Consider the following 19,547-nt stretch of genomic DNA (forward strand, 5'->3'; position numbering starts at 1 on the left):
AAAAGAACTTCCTCACAAAATAGTCGGAGATTTTTGTTCTAAGGAATAATGAGACAATCCCTAAAAACCCATTATATAATTTTTAAAGTCCCCTAGGTGCACATAAAATTATAAAGCTAACAAAGCTGTCAGTCATGGAATAACAACACTCTTCTTAGAGTTCCAGGTATCCAGAAGAAGTAGGGTCACAAAATCAAAGGCATCCAACTAGAAAACTCGAGAACTTAGTTATACCCCAGTTTTTATAACTGGCTCCCTCTAGAGTTTTTCATTTTTCAGTATGTAACTTGAGCTACACCTCAATAGATACGAAATAATTAGGCACAATCTTTTGTCTATAGAATCTTTATGAAGATCAGTGCAAACATTGTCCTGTTATTGAAAAAAAGAGGAAAAGTTAAGATATAAGTAAGTGATATAATTTTCTGTAATGAATTACAAATGGCCAGGATTGCTAGCTCTGTATCTTGTCATTGAGATCAAATAATCATAAAAGTGGAGAGAGAGCAACACATAGTTACCTAATTACTAAAACAAAATTTCACTCTTGGTTTGAGAACAAATGTAAAAATAAGATTATTCATTTTTATTAGGTTTCCCAATTGATTTCAAATGGAATCTTTCAAGCAGGAGAAAACAAAAATCAGATTTTCAAGAGAAATAAAGTTTAGTACTAAGCCTACAAACACATTTTTCTCTCAAAGTCTGTAAACACCATAATTTTCCTGACAATGAAAAGCAAAATAAAGTGCAGACATTGACAAATTGCCTGCCTGTATTCAGTACCTACCTATTTTTTCCAGCTGTTTGGATACATGTAGAGAGTTTTCCCAAAGTTTGCATCTAAAACATTTAGCTAAAATCAAACTGTTCAATAATATAGCAAACTTTTCTTGAACAGCCACAAAATCTGACAACCCTAAAAAAAAGTTTCCAAAGTTAAATCTAGTATACTAGTTTACTGGGAAAAATATTGAAAATCCATTAATTCTATAACATACATCTTGTAATTCGTGAGCCATTTCTAAAAATCTTCGAGATATCTTGTGTCAAAGCAAAGTCTTGTATGGGAATGCATCCTAGTTGAGCCTGAATAAGACTGAGGGAAACAAGAAATTTCATGATTTCCTTTTAGAAACTATTATCTCATAGAATTTGATATCCTTGAATGAACTATCTCTTCTTAAAATTTCTCTCTGCCTTGATTTCTTTAACACTAGATGCTTCTATATCTTGCATCATTGTTACAAGTCATTGTTGACTTCTTTCCAACTTCTAAAAGTTCCCTTCTTATTTCTCTACTCTTCATTTCCTCAACTTCTCTTTCTCTCAAAAATCTCATTTCTTCTCAAGACTCATTATAATCTCTAAATGCCAAATTTCAAATGCACTGAAAATTGTCCTGCATACAGGACAAAAGACACTCTCAGACCATTTCTTTAATCCCAACACATCTAAAATTGCTGTCATATTCTCCTCAAATAGAGTTCTTTTAGCTCTACATATATAGGTTATTATAGAAAAGCAAGGCATTTTGTGTAATAAATATTTATTGTCTATGAGTGAGAAGCATCATGTTAGGTCTAAAGACTGTTCAACATATGAAGGATGGTAACATATTAGTTGATTAGTAGAACCTAGTAGTTGTTTGGCTATAAAATTTGAGGAACAGGTGGTAAGAAGAGAGAAAAGGAACTAACATACGTGGTGCCTACTATATGCCATTTTGCCTGTTTACTTTTTTAACCAGACAATGATGTGCAACTCACCCTATGGTTCTAACTAAAATTATCAGGCTTATATTAATCTCTTGAAGGTCTCCTGATAAGTTAGGTATGTAAAGAGAAAGGGAAGAATAATAGTTATATTTCATGATTTAGTTTTAGCAAGCAATATGTGAAAACAAAGTAGTAACCAACTCACTTCTCAGAATGGGAGCATATAGATGAAACTATAGACTACTTAATTCTTTTGGCTATAGTATATCTTCTGAAAGTTATTTGGTATTATCTATTAAAAAATAGTTGTAGGGGGTGGCCCCGGGTGGCTCAGGGGTTTAGCGCCGCCTTTGGCCCAGGGCCTGATCCTGGAGTCCTGGGATCAAGTCCCGCGTCGGGCTCCCTGCATGGAGCCTGCTTCTCCCTCTGCCTGTGTGTGTGTCTCTAATAAGTAAATAAAATCTTAAAAAAAAAAAAAGTTGTAGGGATGCCTGTGTGGCTCAGTGGTTAAGCATCTGCCTTTGGCTCAGGGCATGATCCTGGAGTCTCAGGATCGAGTCCCACATCGGGCTATCTGCATGGAGCTTACTTCTCCCTCTATGTCTCTGCCTCTCTCTCTCTGTGTCTCTCATGAATAAATAAATAAAATCTTTTTTAAAATAGTTGTAAATAATAATCCTAAAATTTGTATGGAACCACAAAAGACCCCAAATAGACAAAGCAATCTTGAAAAAGAACAAACCTGAAGATATCACAATCCCAGATTTCAAGATATATTGCAAAGCTGCAGTAATCAAAACAGTAATCAAAATCAAAACTGGCACAAAAACAGAGTTCAATGGAAGAGAATAAAGAGCATAGAAATAAACCCACGATTATAATAAGGTCAATGAGTCTTTGACAAAGGAGGCAAGAATATGCAATTGGAATAGAATAGGCTCCTCAACAAATGATACTGGGGAAATTGGACAGATACATGCAAAGAAATAAAACTTGGCTACTTTCTTACATCATACACAAAAAGAAACTCAAAATGGATTAAGGGTCTAAATGTGAGACCTGAAACCATCAAAATCTTAGAAGAGGGGATTGCTGGGTGGCTCAGCGGTTTAGCGCCTGCCTTCAGCTCAGGGCATGATCCTGGAGTCCCAGGATCGAGTCCTACATTGGGCTCCCTGCATGGAGCCTGCTTCTTCCTCTGCCTGTGTCTCTGCCTCTCTCTCTCTCTCTGGGTCTCTCATGAATAAATAAATAAAATCTTAAAAAAAATCTTAGAAGAGAACACAAGCACTAATTTCTCTGACATTTTTCTATATAACTCCCACGGCAAGGGAAACAAAAGCAAAAATAGCTATTGGGACTACATCAAAATTAAAAGTTTCTTCACAACAAAGGAAGCAATCAACAAAAAAAAAAAGACAACCTACTGAAAGGGAGAAGATACTTACAAATGATACATCTTATAAGGGTTTAGTATCCAAAATTTATAAAGAAGTTATACAACTCAAAACCAAAAAGACAAATAATCCAATTAAAAAATGGGCAGAAGACATGAAATGACATCTCTACAAAGAAGACATACAGATGGCCAACACACATGAAAAGATGCTCAACATCCCTAATCATCAGGAAAATGCAAATCAGAACCATAATTAAATATCACCTCATACAAGTCAGAACACCTAAAATCAAAAACACAAGAAACAAATGTTGGTGAGGATATGGAGGAAAAGGAATTCTCGTACACTATTGGTGGGGATGCCAACTGGTACAGCCACTGTGAAAAACAGTATGGAGGCTCCTCAAAAAATTAAAAATAGAACTACCATATGACCAGTAATTGCCACCACTGGGTATTTATCCAAAGAATATGAAAACATGAATTTGAAAAAAATATATGCACCCTTATGTTTATTGCAGCATTATAAATAATAGCCAAATTACAAAAGCAATCCAAGTGTCTATCAATAGAAGAATGCATAAAGATATTATATATATAAACACAATGGAATAGTACTCGGCCATAGAAAAGAACAAAATTTTGGTATTTGCAACAACATGGAGAGAGCTAGAGAGTATTATACTAAGGGAAATTAGTCAGTCAGAGAAAGACAAATTCCGTATGATTTCACTCATGCGTGGAATTTAGGAAACAAATCAAATGATTATGGGGAACAGAAGGAGACAGACTGTTAAATATATAGAAAAATAACTTATGGTTATCAGAGAGGAGGTAGGTGGAGAGATAGGTGAAATTGGTGAAAGGGACAATATACTTATCATGATGAACACTGAGCAATGTATAGAATTGATGAATCATTATATTGTACACCTGAAACTAACATAACATTCTATGTTAATTATACTGGAAATAAATGGGGAAAAACGGCTGTAAAGTTACAGTTTATTAACAAAAAAATAACTGATGGAAAAATGTGAATGGGGTGGTTGCAAGGGTTAGAGAAATAATACTTACAAAGCTATCCTGGGATGCACAAATGCAGGATATATACAAAACTGCTAGAGTAAAAGTAAGACTTCTGAAATCATATTTATTCATATTGAACAGCAATATGTCTATTAATAAATAGGATGTCTTTCAGCATTATATTTCCCTGTCAGAAACCTTATTACAAGAAGCAATAATAGGGATCCCTGGGTGGTGCAGCGGTTTGGCACCTGCCTTTGGCCCAGGGCGCGATCCTGGAGACCCGGGATCGAATCCCACGTCGGGCTCCTGGTACATGGAGCCTGCTTCTCCCTCTGCCTGTGTCTCTGCCTCTCTCTCTCTCTGGGTGACTATCATAAAAAAAAAAAAAAAAAACAAGAAGCAATAATAAAAAAGGAATGGGAGGCTGGAGTGCCTTGGTAGCTCAGTCAATTAAGTGTCCTACTCTTGATCTCAGGGTCGTGAGTTCAAGCCCTATGTCAGGCTCCACATTGGGTATGGAGCCTATTTTAAAAACAAGCAAATAAACATGAATGGGAGGGAGAACAGGGATTTATTCCTGTAGGTGCAGAACATTGGTAGAGCTGTCTGTCTTTACCAGATAAGGCTAGCCTGAGCTTGTCCTCAGGAGAAATAGAAGTCTTTTTTTTTTTTTTTAGGTTTTATTTTCAAGTAATCTCTACACCCAACATGGGGCTAGACTTACAACCCCAAGATCAAGAGTTGCATGCTCCACCAACTGAGCCAGTCAGGCACCCTGGAAATAGAGGTCTTAAAGCCTCAGATGAGATGGTTCTCTCAACTAAGGGGTGGAGTAGAATTGTGTAGTAGTTAAGTAATGACTAAATCAGGTCTTACTATAAGGATTACATGAAATAAGGTATTAATTCAGTTTGGATTAGGTATAACCCTGACCAGGCTATAATGGCTTAAATACACACAGTTAACTCTCTATGTAAAAGAAATCTAATCAGGCAGTCCAGGGCTTGATATGACAGTCCTATAAGTCACCAAAGACCCAGGATCCCCCTATATTTGTGCTTTGCCATGTATGACTTCCATTCTCAGGCTACCTTGTGGTCAGAGATGACTTCTGCAGCTCTATCCATCACACATTCACTCCTTACAGCATTTCGGAGGAGAGGGGTGGGAGGACAAGAAATGATGCCCTGTTTACCACTTGACTCCTTCCTTTCAGCAGCCTCTAGGAAACAAACACTTCTACCACCCATATCTCATTAATCGAACAAATCTTAGTAACAGGGCTGCATCTAGCTACAAAGCTGACTGAGAAATACAATCTTCATGTATAGGTAAGAACAGATAATGGGACAGATAGCAGTTTCTGTCTTAGGTATGCAAAGCATCTAATGTAGTAGCTAGAACATAATACATATTCAAGAAATAGTTATTATTAATTACTATTATCTTTGGTTGAGCCATTTAAGATCTTTCAGCTTCCTCACCTAGCAAACTGATAAAAATGATACAAGAGCCATTTAAGATCTTTCAGCTTCCTCACCTAGCAAACTGATAAAAATGATACAAGAGCCATTTAAGATCTTTCAGCTTCCTCACGTAGCAAACTGATAAAAATGATACAAGAGCCATTTAAGATCTTTCAGCTTCCTCACCTAGCAAACTGATAAAAATGATACAAGAACTTCCAGGACTTCTGTATCCTGGCCAACTTAGTAAAGGAAGGATTTTTCAGAAAATATCTGTGTAAACCCTCTTGCACTGTCGGTGGGAATGTGAACTGGTACAGCCACTCTAGAAAACTGTATGGAGGTTCCTCAAAGAGTTAAAAATAGATCTGCCTTATGACCCAGCAATTGCACTGCTGGGGATTTACCCCAAAGATACAGATGCAGTAAAATGCCGAGACACCTGCACCCCAATGTTTATAGCAGCAATGTCCACAATAGCCAAACTGGAAGGAGCCTCGGTGTCCACAGAAAGATGAATAGATAAAGAAGATGTGGTCTATATATACAATGGAATATTAGCCATTAGAAACGACAAATACCCACCATTTGCTTCGACGTGGATGGAACTGGAGGATATTATGCTGAGTGAAATAAGTCAATCAGAGGACAATCATCATATGGTTTCATTCATTTGGGGAATATAAAAAATAGTGAAAGGGAATAAAGGGGGAAAGGAATGAAAATATCAGTGAGGGTGACAGAACATGAGAGACTCCTAACTGGGAAATGAACAAGGGGTGGTGGAAAGGGAGGTGGGTGGGGGTTGGGGTGACTGGGTGATGGGCACTGAGGGGGGCACTTGACGGGATGAGCACTGGGTGATATGCTATATGTTGGCAAATTGAACTCCAATAAAAAAAAAGAAAAAAAAGAAAATATTTGTGTATAAAGAATAAACATCTCTCAGATAAATCCTACCTTGGGTACCACATCTTAATCTAGACCAAAGTAGTTACTTCATTTTGTTTTTAAATCTATTTCCTTTCTCATCATTTTAGTTAAAGACTATAAATAACAACTACAAAAGAAATCCTTCAAATAAAGGAAAGTTAAAGGTGTACTATGAAGCTGTACAACTCTTCAGAGAAGAGTATTCTGAAGCTATTTTGTCTGCCTAAACATAAAATAGGAATATCCAAAGAAATACCTAAGACAAAAGATCAAGATAGCACAAAAGCCTTCTATATAATTACTCCTCAAATTCCATGGAAGGATGGACATATGTATATGTGTGTTCATATGTGTATGTCTCCATTCATAAAACTACAGGAAAGCAAGAAAGCATGCCACTGGTAGACCAGAAAGTTTAATGTCAGAAATAAAATTTCTGAAGATCAAATCTATGAGGAAAATTAAAATGGAAGAAATTATCCATAATACATGCAAAAGAATCAATAGACATAATATTGTAATAACTAGTAACAGATGGTAACTCTGTTTACTGTGCTGAGCATCATGTAATGTGTAGAATTGTTGAATTACTATGTTATACCCCCAAACTAATACAGCATTTTATGTCAACTCTACTTCAATTAAAAAAAAAAAAACCTTCCTTGAAAAGAAAAAATACCAACAGATTAAGAAGGAGAGACTCCTGACATATTTGTCTGAACAATTTACTAGAATGCTGAGCATCTAGGTTAGTTTGCCCCTGCCCATACTCTCTCATTTGTGGAAAATATTAGGCAGTTGTGGTATGTGATTAAGAGGCTAACACAGGAGTATAGGCATTGAGGCCAGAGAAGCAGGTCAGTGTTCTAGGGAGTAACAAACACGCAGGAGAGGTAGGAAAACTTTATTCCTTTAAAAAAAAGATTACTTATTTATTTAAGAGAGAGAGAAAGAGATTGTCAGGGGGAGGGAGCAGAGGGAAAGGGACACACGGACTCTATGCTAAGCACAGAGCTCAATGATGCAGGGCTCAATTCCACAACCCTAACATCATGACCTGGGCTGAAATCAAGAGTTGCCCACCCAACCAACTGAGCCACTCAGGTATCCCAGGAACACTTTATTCTTAGATTACAAGATATTTCTACACTTTTATGGCAGGAAATTTAACAACTTCTCCACAATCATTAGAGATAGTAAGTAACCGAATAGGCAGGCAAAAAGATATTTACAAATAAAAAAACAAACAATGATGAACTGACTTATAATTGAGAAAAAACATGACCATAAAAAGACACACAATAGATGAAATAACTAACAATTAAGGACACAAAACAGTGCACAGTTTTAAAATAAGTATAACTAATTTAAATATTTTTAGAGAAGTTAGTAATATCATGTATATTTTAGAAAGTCAAGCAGAGGGTCACCTAGATGGCTTAGTCGGCTGAACCTCCAACTCTTGGCTTCTGCCTACATTGTGATCTCATGGGTTATGGGTCAAGCCCTGAATCAGGCTCTATGCTCAGTAGGGAATGTGCTTGAAGATTCTTTCCCTCTACCCTTTATCCCACTCATGAGGTGTGCTCTCTCTCTCTCAAATAAATAAATCCCAAAAAAAAAAAAAAAAGTCAGGCAGAGATCCAGTAAAATGTTTTATCACTGAAAAAAGCCCCATAGATAAAGCTGAAGAGCAAATTAGGCAGATGACTGAGCTAAGGCATTCTTCTAAGAGTCAATAAAAAAAAACAGAGATACGAAATATGGGAGAGAGCATAGCCTGGATGGCTCAGTTGGTAAAGTATCTACCTTCAGCTCAAGTCATGATTCAGGGTCCTGGGACTGAGTCCCCATCGGGCTCCCTCCTCAGTGGAGCTGGCTTCTTCTCTTTCTCCCTCTGCCCCTCCTCTGGCTCAGGGTCTTGCTCTCAAATAAATAAAATCTTTAAAAAGAAAAGAAAAATACTCTCTAAAAAAAATTTACACTTTCTCTATGGGAGAGAAAGTATAAATGTGGAAGAGAGAGCTAGAAACTCCAACATTCATCTAGTAGGAGTTCTAGAAGGAGTGAACAGAGATAATAAAGAAAAATAACTTACAGAAGATAACTTCCCAAAGCAGAAGAAAGATTTAAGTCTACATATTATGAGGGCCCCCAGAGTGCTGTGAAAAAACAAAGAATAAAGATACACGTCAGACCTTTATGGTGAAATTTCCTAACACAAATAAAGAAAAAATTATTTTAATATTCCAAAAGAAAAAAAAAGGTTATTAACAAAAAGGCTGAAAACAAGTTGGGTCACCAAGAATGGATGCAAGAAGAACAGTAGCAAAGAAAGTTCCAAAGAATAATTAATCCAACTCATTCAAATGAAAGGGCAAAATATATTTTAGGTTTACAAAGAATCAGAAAGACTCAGAAAATTACTTGAGAATATACCTGGAAGAATAAACTACCTATGTAACAAAAAGGAGGACAGAAATTTTAAAAAGCAAGAAACAAGCAAAAAAATCAGTGAAAAAAATTTAGGTAAGTCTATAATTTTTAATGCACACTAAAATATTTTAAAATTAACAACTAGCAGGGTACCTGGGTGGCTCAGTGGTTGAATGTCTGCCTTTGGCTCGGGTCATGATCCTGGGGTCCTGGGGTGGAGTCCCACATTGGGATCCCCACAGGGAGCCTTCTTCTCCCTCTACCTATGTCTCTGCCTCTCTGTGTCCCTCTCATGAACACATAAATAAAATCTTAAAAAAAAATTAACAACTAGAACTAAAATTCCAAATGATCTGAATAAACATGGGAGAGAACAGGAAGTAGGAGAGAAGTGAAAATGTGATATAAGGTTTTGACTCAAATGGTAAGTTTAAAATGTTCAGTTTCTATAGAGATTGATAGAAAAATATATATCTAAATATGCAATACAGAATATTAAAGAAGAGCTATCTGGAAGAACAAAAACAGAGAAAACTTGATATATCCAAGAAGAGGTAAAAAGGCAAAAGAAAAAATAAGTGAGAAAAAAGAAATAAGCAATAAAGTGCTAAGAAAACATACAATAAGAGTAACTCTAAACATAGCAGTAATTATAATAAATTTAAATGGACTAAATTCCTCAAAAGAATTGAGATCAGATTAAAAAACAACAGTAATCAAATCGAGCTATATGTTATCTCTACAAATTACTATTTAAAATAAAGCAATATGAAAACAGTAAGAACAAAAAAGATACAAAATAAAAGAAGTATAATAACATTAATATTAGACAAAACAGAATTAAAAGCAAAAGGCATTAAATAGGACAGTTGGTTGACTCATCTACCCAGCTCCTTCCATTTAGCAGCAGAGAGGACAAGATAGGACAAGAAAGGCAACATGGATATGTGAGCCAAATGGTCTGTAGGGCCCTGAAATATGTCTCAATATACAGTTTAACTACAACTTTTTTTAAAAAGATTTATTTATTTTAGAGAGAAAAAGAGCAGGAGGGGCAGAGGGAGAGGAGAGAATAATCAAGCTGACTCTCTGCTGAGCACGGAGCCCAATGCGGGGCTCAATCTCACATCCCTCAGATCATGACCTGAGAGATGAAACCAAGAGTCAGTTGCTTAACCAACTGAGCCACCCAGGCACCCCTAGTAAAACAACTTTTATGCACAGTTCTTTTTTTTTTTTAAGACTTATTTATTTATTCATGAGAGACACAGACTGAGAGAGAGAGGCAGAGACACAGGCAGAGGGAGAAGCAGGCTCCCCTCAGGGAGCCCAACATGGGACCCGATTCCAGATCCCAGGATCACGACCTGAGCCCAAGGCAGGCACCTAACCACTGAGCCACCCAGGCGTCCCTTTATGCACAATTCTAAGATGATTTTCTTATGATATGCTTCTTTGTTTATTCCAGAACTCCTCCTAAACTTTTAGTCATTCTCACAGTCCACACCCACCTAGACAATATGTCACTCTTCTACCTACTGTGTACTTGTTCTTTTGTCTGCTTTTCCAAACGTTCTAGTGATGTATATATTCCCTTGAATTACTTGATGTCACATTTCTAGATCCATTATATAATCTTGCTATATTTTCCTTTACCAATATAATAAATTTCTCTTTTGATTAATAAAACCCTACATGAAAAATGAGAGATATTTTACTTTGAGTAACACAATTATCAAACTATTCTTAGCGGCAAAATATACAGCTTAGTGCCTAGGAAACCTGTCATTCATTTATTCATTTACAGTTCATATAGAACAATCATGAACACCACATATTAAGCCATAAGTAAAGTCACAAAATATATAATCACAACCCAATAAAATTAGAAATTAACAATAAAATAATGATTTTAAGAATTTGAAAAAACAATTTTAAATAATTCTTAAAGAGGAATTAACACTGAAATTACCTTTAAAAAGTATAGAAATAGATTTAGAAAATCTCTAGTTGTTCCTGAGATTGCCAAAATGATACTTAGTAGAAAATGTGAAGTATTAAATATTTTAAGGAAAACAAGAAAAACAAAAAATGGAGCAAACATATAACAAAAGAACTACAAACAGAAGAAAGTAGAAGGAAGAAAATAAAGATAAAATCAGAAATTAATGGAATAGAAAAATAAATGGCTTGAAAAGATCAAAATATAGAAACCTCTGGAAAAATCAATTAAGAGAAAGAAGAGATGACACAAATAATATTAGAAATTAGAAAGCTGACATTACATCTTCAGAGGAAATTTTTAACTTCTTAGAAAACAAAATATGTCATAAAACAGACAAGATGGATGAAATGAATGCTACCTCAGGAACATATAAATCAGCAAAAACTGATTCAAGAAAAGTTATAAACACTGCAAAAAAAAAAAAACCAAAGAATATAAAAGACACTTTCAGATTTTCACAACAATGACAGGTAGCTCTTTACCCTGAACTCAAACCTGTTTTTACATAAGCAAGAAGGAGCATAATGGATCCCAGAACCTAATTCCAAAAATGTGAGGAATTCCTTAGTGGTGCAACAATGGACACTTGACCACTAAAAACAGTAATGAGACAGGATGTTTGATCTGAAACTAAGGACAGCGTATTAGAAGTTTCACCTGCAAGTTAAGAAAAATAAGAGCTATAACTATTAGTAATTGAGATAAAACTATCCTTCTTTATAGATATGACTATCTATCTAGGAAATCCCTGCAAACCAAATGAAGGACTTCTAGTACTCTTTTAACAGAGTTCAGTGAAATAGATAAAACAATCAAAATTCAAAAACCAGTAGCCTTAAAAAAAAAAAACAAAAACAAAAAACAAAAACCCAGTAGCCTTCTTATGTATACTCCATAACTGATTACAAAATACAATGTTATGCAATTTTTAAAAGGACTCTGTTCACAATGTCAAACTCCAAAAAATACCAAGAAATGAACCTGCCAAGAAATATAAACCTAAATGGTAAACTTCACAGAAAGACATAAAGACCCAAATAGATGGAGAAAAATACCATATTCCTAGACAGAAAGATTTCAGAATTGTAAAAACAAGAATCTTCCCCAATCTATAAAACCAATTTCAAAAGGACTTTTTATAGATATTGATAAACTGATTCTAAAGTTCATAGGGAGGAAAAATATCAGAGTAGCCTTTTGGCTACATCTTTAGAAGAACAAAAAGGAGGGAATTGCCTTACCATATCACAAAACTTTAATATAAGAGGAGCAAGTAAAACAATGTGGTATTGTAACAGCAACAAAATAAATAGACTAGACCAACAGTTAAATGTCTAAAAACCGATGATTAGGAATTTAGTTTATGAAAAGGCGGCATTTCAAATCATTAGGCAAAGAGAGAATAGCAATGTATTTATCAAACATTTCTGACTACCTTTTGGGAACAAAATATAATTAAATTCCTAACTTACACCATATAAAGAAATTAACTCCAGATGCCTTATAGGAAGCCTACAGGTAAAACATAAAATGGTTTTAAAGTATTTGAAGAAGTGATAGGAGAAGTCCTATGATCTTAGGATTTGTGGCAGAGACTGCTTTGCCTACCCAACATTTACTCTCTTTCCTTTTTAATAGCAGAAGCCCAATTTTAATCTAGGCACACTATCACCAAGACATTTCCCAGTCTCCTTTGCACTTAGGGGTAGTCCTATAACTAGGTGTAAAGTGTTATCTGGGACTTCTAAGGAGTCTACTAAAAGACAGAAGGTACTCAAATATAATGGCTGAAGCTCTAGAAGGTATTTTGGACAATAAGGTGACCTTGAAACAGAAGGTATGTGGGATGGCAGAAAGACAGAAAGCCAAGTACTGATGATACCATGAAGCCACCATATCTACCTTAGACTAATCCACTTTGAACTATCTCTTCTGTGAAAGAAAAGTAGCCTGTCTTCTTTAAGCTATTGCTAACTCATTTTATTATGTAGTTTTACATAGTTGAACTTAATCTTAAGAAATACAGGAGGGGAAAAAACTTCCTTAAACAAGACACAAAACATAGAACTCATTAAAAAGAGATTAATATGTATGATTTTATAACTATTTAACACTTCTGTGTAAAACCAAATAATACATCCCTAATAATCAGGGATTTGCAAATTTTTATTTATTTTTATTTTTTATTTTTTTTAAATTTTTATTTATTTATGATAGTCACACACACACAGAGAGAGAGAGAGAGGCAGAGACATAGGCAGAGGGAGAAGCAGGCTCCATGCACCGGGAGCCTGACGTGGGATTCAATCCCGGGTCTCCAGGATCGCGCCCTGGGCCAAAGGCAGGCGCTAAACCGCTGCGCCACCCAGGGATCCCAGATTTGCAAATTTTTAAATATAATTTTCACCCATTAGACTGGCAAAAGTTCAAAGATATAAAACAAGCATTAGAGAGGATGTATGGAAATAGTCACTCTTTTTACACTATGAGTGGGAATTATAATTCAGAGAAGCCTTTTCAAAGGCAATTTGGCATTACATATTAAATCTTCTCATTTATATATACTTTCACCCAGAAATCTTTGAAAAATATGATATAAACACCAGGAAGCTCATTTCAGTACTATTTATAATAGTAAAAATTTGTTAACCATCTAATTCTTTATCAATAAAGGAGTGGTTAGAAATTATAATATACTCATAAACTACATTGCTATTAAAGTATACATTGCCATTAAAATAAATGAGGTTAACATGTTTATGTACTTATAGGGAATATTAATGGCATCACAAGAACAGTAATTATGATCTTGTTTTTGTAGTAGACATATATGTTTATTAACATACATATTTGTGCTAAATAGAAAATTGGAAGGATGCAGCAAACTACTGATAATAGCTACTTCTAGGGAAGAAAGATCAGAGAGGTCAAGACAGACCTTACCTTTTTTTTTTAAGATTTTATTTATTTATTCATGAGAGACACACAGAAAGAGAGAGAGAGGGAGAGAGGCAGAGGTACAGGCCGAGGGAGAACAGACTCCATGCAAGGAGCCCAATGTGGGACTCGATCCCCGGTCTCTCCAGAATCACGTCCTGGGCTGAAGGTGGCGCTAAACCGCTGAGCCACCTGGGCTGCCCAGACTTTACCTTTTGATTTATAAATTTTTGACTCTTTAAAAATTAATCCATGCCTTATTTATATAATAGTAAGAAACAAATGAAGAAGAAAAATCATTGATCTAAAAATACATCCAAGAGTTCGTTGAAAAATACCAGTTAAAGCAAACAGAGCTAGTGGTGAGTACAAAAGATCTGGGAATTAAAGTTACAAAAAATAAAAAATAGCCTGAAATTAAAGTTCGAAAACTTGGAAGAATAAAAGTTTAAAATTAAGAAGATTAATATCTACTTAAAAAAATCTGAAAAAAAATCTGAAATTCAGTACAGTAACAGGGATATGAGAGACACATGAAAGTGGTAACTATTAGCTATCATCACCTACCAAAAAACTACATTTTGGATTAAGAAAGGCCCCCACATAGTTCTCTTTTCCCAGTCACACTGAAGTAGACACAGAAAGGTGGGAAATTATAAGAGGAAACTAAATTCTGATATTTATAAAAATTATAAAATCATCAATTCTAAAATCTGACAGCACTAATCAAAAGAATGTATGACCCAACCTAAGGGAAGGTAAATAGAAGCATTAAAGCTGCAAATAAAGTGTTCCTAAGAAGATGCTAATGGAAAAGTACTTTGATTTAATATGACCCAATAGTTGATACAACAGAGTATATTGGAAAAAAACACTGAGAGAATCAAGAGGTCTAGGTTTTATTTCTAGCTCAGTCTCTAGTAGTGCAGTAACATCTTGGGAAAGTCAGCTTATCTGGGCATCACCTACTTCATTCATAAAATGAAAGGACTAGACTATAGGTCTTGGGTATTTGAATTTCTAGAGAAATATAACTAAGGAACAGAGCATTAGCTTCTGTTGTCCAAGCTGTAGATCTGCCTGTTGAGCTGTATACAACTGTAAGAAGTTTGTTTGAGACTTTAAGGCATGTGGAAGATAAAATTCAATGGAATGTAAGGAAGTATACCAGAGTGACCTCCTCTAGCTAAGGAGGAAAAACAAATTTTTTGGTTAACTGGCTTTATTGAGGCACATAGGTCATTTCACATAAATCACCAACTAAATGAAAGAGTTTAGCACTAAGACCTAAATACTCAGAAAATAAAACACTAGGCATAGCAGAAAAGAATATCATTGCATTTGTGTTGCAAACTGTGTAAGTCACAATTTACAATGTAGTCTTAGTTTACACTTCTATTTACTATTCCTCTATATGAACTTCTCATTCTCAGAACAGGCATTCCACCATCACATATGCATTCACTCATGTTTTTCCTATTACTATTTGTCTCTCTCATGGTTTTACTTTTACTATTTTATTTGTCTCTCTCAGAATGCTACTCTCATTCAATATATGTTTATTATATGTGTTTCCACACTCTCCATTATCCTTATACACGTTTATCCTTATACACATGGTTCTCATTCAAGCTAACTTGAAAGCTCCTGATCATGAAAAACCTAACTTTCTTTTCTCATTACCTTGCTTCAGCAGAACACACTCTCAAAACATATTTATTGATTTAAAAAATTCACAAATCAAAAAAAAATTCACAAATCATCTATTTTAACTGAAGTCTGAGAATTTGATATTAATTTCACATCTGTATTCTGATACCTTCCTATGTAAATGTGCTCTTTTTTGTATTAAGGAAAGCAAATTTAAAATAAAGTTTTAAAACTAAAAAAAAACTTTCATAAATATGAATTACCAATGGTAGCTAGTATTTTTAAGACATTTAACAATCATCTTTACCAATTTATTTTCATTTCTCTTGTTTTAATTCTTCCTTCCATTGGAAATCTATAAATAAAAACACAAGGCAACACTTTATTACTACTTATTTTAACTAAATAAAACCTTTAGAAAATTATTTAAGACTTATTTAACCTCCATACCTGATAGTTACTCTATTTGGATCTTTGTTCAAAGTATTCAATATTTTCTTTTCATTTATCCTTAACTTCACATCTACAAATTCCTTGCAGCTGGATATCATCGTGACCTGTAAATTTTCATCATTTGTTCATTTATTTATGTCCATTCTTTATTTCTTTCCTCTCATCTTCTTACACTTAAAATGTATAACAGAATTAAAAACTTGCTTTATACATTTTGCCTTTTAAAGATTCATTCATTCATTCACTAACATGTTTACAAACACTTGTTATATGCCAGACATTGTGCTAGACTCTGGGACTATGCCAATAAAATCATTAAGATTAATAAAATAAAATTTAAAATATTCAGTCCTGTGCCTACCACATAATACACCCTCAATAAATGTAACTGCCAATTCTACTACTATTATGTTATTATTTACCCCTCTGTAGTTTGCAAATCATTATCTTGATTAAGACTAATTTTGTAATGGAAAGAATGCTTTAGATATTAAATTTGTATTGTAGGGTCTAGTTCTGCTAGATGACTTAGAGCAAAGCACTCTTTGTGCTTTGGTTTCTCACATCTGTAACATGAAACTAACATCTGTTCTAATTCTCTTACATACTTACTAACTCAAAATAAGAGGAGTTAATGAAAATATTAGGGATTTTCTACTCTTGATTGCTTCTTAGTTAAGAATAATATTTACATAAAAATATAAACATTTTACTTTTCATCAGTTTTTGTGCAATTTTTGTATAATAATCTCATTATAATAATCAAATAAGATATTTTAAATAAAAATTAATGGTTAAATTTGAGAACAAGAATAAGTATCTTGTTGCATATTCACATCCCCTGTAAAGAGAGAAAGGATCAATACAGTTATCAGGTATCAACAAGACTATGGTTTTATTTACTGCTGTAGCTACAAAGTTGCCCCACTGGTGATATCTTAATATAACCTTGTTTTAACTCCCACTTCTCCACAATCACTGTCCTTTTCTGGTCTATCACCAATACTATCCTAGTTCTAACTATTATTGGTATTCTGATGCAAAAGATTTAGGGAAGAATTGTAAGTATGTGGCACATATGTCCAACACTGTGCATCACTCACAGCAGACTTGCCTAATATATCATGCATGCCACATCATCCTAGTGATGGTACACTTGGTAGCCACTACCAAGGTAATTGGCATTATCAACAAAGTACACTTGGAAGCCACTACCAAGGTAATTGGCATTATCATGTAAGTTGAAAGTCATCCCTACTTTGGATATATATATATATTAAATTTCTTAGCCCTAATACAGAGATAAAATTGAAAATTTATTATAAAGAGTAATATTCCATATTTCAATGATCAAAAGTATATAAGATAAAGAGACATAGGTACTATTAGGAATGCTTTCTTGTCTGCTCATTCATTCTTAAATTGCATGATATGCAAATTAGTTGTTTCCCCAATTTTTTTATACTATATCATATTTATTTTCTAGTGACAACTAATTTACCAGATCTAATAAAGTCTCTGTTCCACTGATAGTACAAAATTTCTTCACTGTCTCAAATGTAATGTAATACCAAGCCATTAATCTTCCTGCCTCTGTGGAAAAAGATGAAAAAAGAAACATTCACTCCATTCATTGAAACAACTTGCTTTTTCATCAGTTTAACAAACATTCCTTAATGTCTATTCTGTGCCTGTAATAGCATCAGACACAAAAGACACATCAAAAAATCTAGAAGACACAGTGTCTAGAATTTATAGGTTGGCTAGGGAAAGAACTATATGCAAAATAGACTACAGAACAAAATCCAGGTAATGATAATATTTACATATACCACTGGGGCGCCTGGGTGATTCAGTCAGTTAAGCATCTGACTCTTGATTTGGGCTTAGGTCATGATCTCAGAGTCATGAGATGAAGCCCCAAGTTGTGCTCTGCGCTCAGCCTGAGTCTGCTTGAGATTCTCTCTCCATCTCCCTCTGCTCCTCCCTGCCCTGAGCACACATTCTCTCTTTCTAAAATAAATAAATCTATCTTTTAAAGATATATTTATATATACAAACTTCAGTAGAGAAGAAATTAAACCTAAGAGAATGGTCAGTGTGGGATGGTTTAGTAGAGAAAATGGGGCTTAAGCAGGATTTAAAAACAAATAATATGCCTCAGCAGAAAGGAAATAAAGTTGTCGTGACCTCAGTAAAAACCCAAGACTTATTTATCAAAACAGTTAAGTTAAAGACTATCTTTGGGCTCCCTGGATGGCTCAGTCTGTTAAGCAACCGACTCTTGATTTTGGCTCAGGTCATGATCTCAGGGTCGTGAGACTGAGCCCCACATTTGGCTTGTGCTGGGCATGGAGCCTGCTTAAGATTCTCTCTCCCTCTGTGGCTACTCTAAAAAAAATTTTTTTTAAAAGACCATCTTTTAGACTACTTTAGTGAGGAATATGGTTTGATAATGACTATGAGTTCAGGACAAATTGACCTGCTTCAAGTCACTGCTCCATCACTAAGTAGGTGATGATATGCAGGTTATTTTACCAGTTTCTTAATGCAATTTGGGGATAATAGAATTCCATATGTCATGTGTTTGTTGTGAAGATTAAATGCAATAGTATATATATAGTACTTAGCACAGTGCCTAGCACTAAATAAATGTTGTCTATTTTTATTACCACAACATGATGAATAATAGACTATGAAGGCCTGAAAGAGCCTTGAAATGCTAACAAAGGAGTTTAGGATTTGGATTTGTTTTGTAAAATAACAGAGGACCACTTAAAATTCTTGAGCAATATTCAATTCAAGTTTGAAAATAAACTGTTTTGGAAATAGAACATTGAGTTGGCTGGGTAGCAGCATGGGTAGAGTAGGGGTAAGTAAATATTGGAATGAAATTCATTTAAAAAGTTACTGGTTTCAATTACAAGTTGTCAAAACATTATAAAGAATTTCAAGTCTTGAGCACACACACAGGAAACAGCTGGGAAGAAAAAACTGCATACTACTTCTCAAGCAAAGGGCTAAAACATTTATATATATGCTATAGAGGTTTTGCTGAAGAAGGGAAGAATGTGACAACCCATCAGACATAGGCATCAAGGACATGGTAAAGCAGACAGAATTAAGAATTAGGAAGAGAAGTAGCCAGGCAGCTTAAAAGCCATTTTATCAATTAGGATCTTGGTGGATGTGTTTAGCCAAAATGCGGGTGATGCAGTGGTTCATAAAAGGGAGCTTCTGAGAGCAGTGTGTGAGATACAGAGAATATGGTTACCATGGGAAGTAGTATGTTAACCTTTAGGATATATTTTAAAATGCTCCTCTTATCCTAGATGTTTATAAATTAATATTTTTCTCCCTGCAAGAGAAAATGAAAGGTTTGAAAAAAAGACTAGTGGGGATCCCTGGGTGGCTCAGCGGTTTAGGACCTGCCTTCGGCCCAGGGCATGATCCCAGAGTCCCGGGATCAAGTCCCACATCAGGCTCCCTGCATGGAGCCTGCTTCTCCCTCTGCCTGT

General features: G+C 34.9%; 1 protein-coding gene across 1 annotated transcript in view; it reads right to left on the reverse strand.

The window, feature by feature from the left end:
* HFM1 (helicase for meiosis 1) overlaps positions 1-19,547 on the reverse strand; it is a 94,107-nt gene that overhangs the window by 35,312 nt on the left and 39,248 nt on the right. The window contains exons 20-24 of the mRNA XM_055340597.1: positions 17,531-17,622; positions 16,027-16,133; positions 15,884-15,931; positions 1,002-1,099; positions 791-919 (exon numbers count right to left, since the gene is read on the reverse strand). Of these exons, the coding sequence (XP_055196572.1) occupies positions 791-919; positions 1,002-1,099; positions 15,884-15,931; positions 16,027-16,133; positions 17,531-17,622 (474 nt within the window). The remainder of the gene's footprint in view (positions 1-790; positions 920-1,001; positions 1,100-15,883; positions 15,932-16,026; positions 16,134-17,530; positions 17,623-19,547) is intronic.

The sequence above is a fragment of the Nyctereutes procyonoides genome, unplaced genomic scaffold (genome assembly GCF_905146905.1).
Source record: "Nyctereutes procyonoides isolate TBG_1078 unplaced genomic scaffold, NYPRO_anot_genome, whole genome shotgun sequence".
In the NCBI taxonomy this organism is placed as follows: Eukaryota; Metazoa; Chordata; class Mammalia; order Carnivora; family Canidae; genus Nyctereutes; species Nyctereutes procyonoides.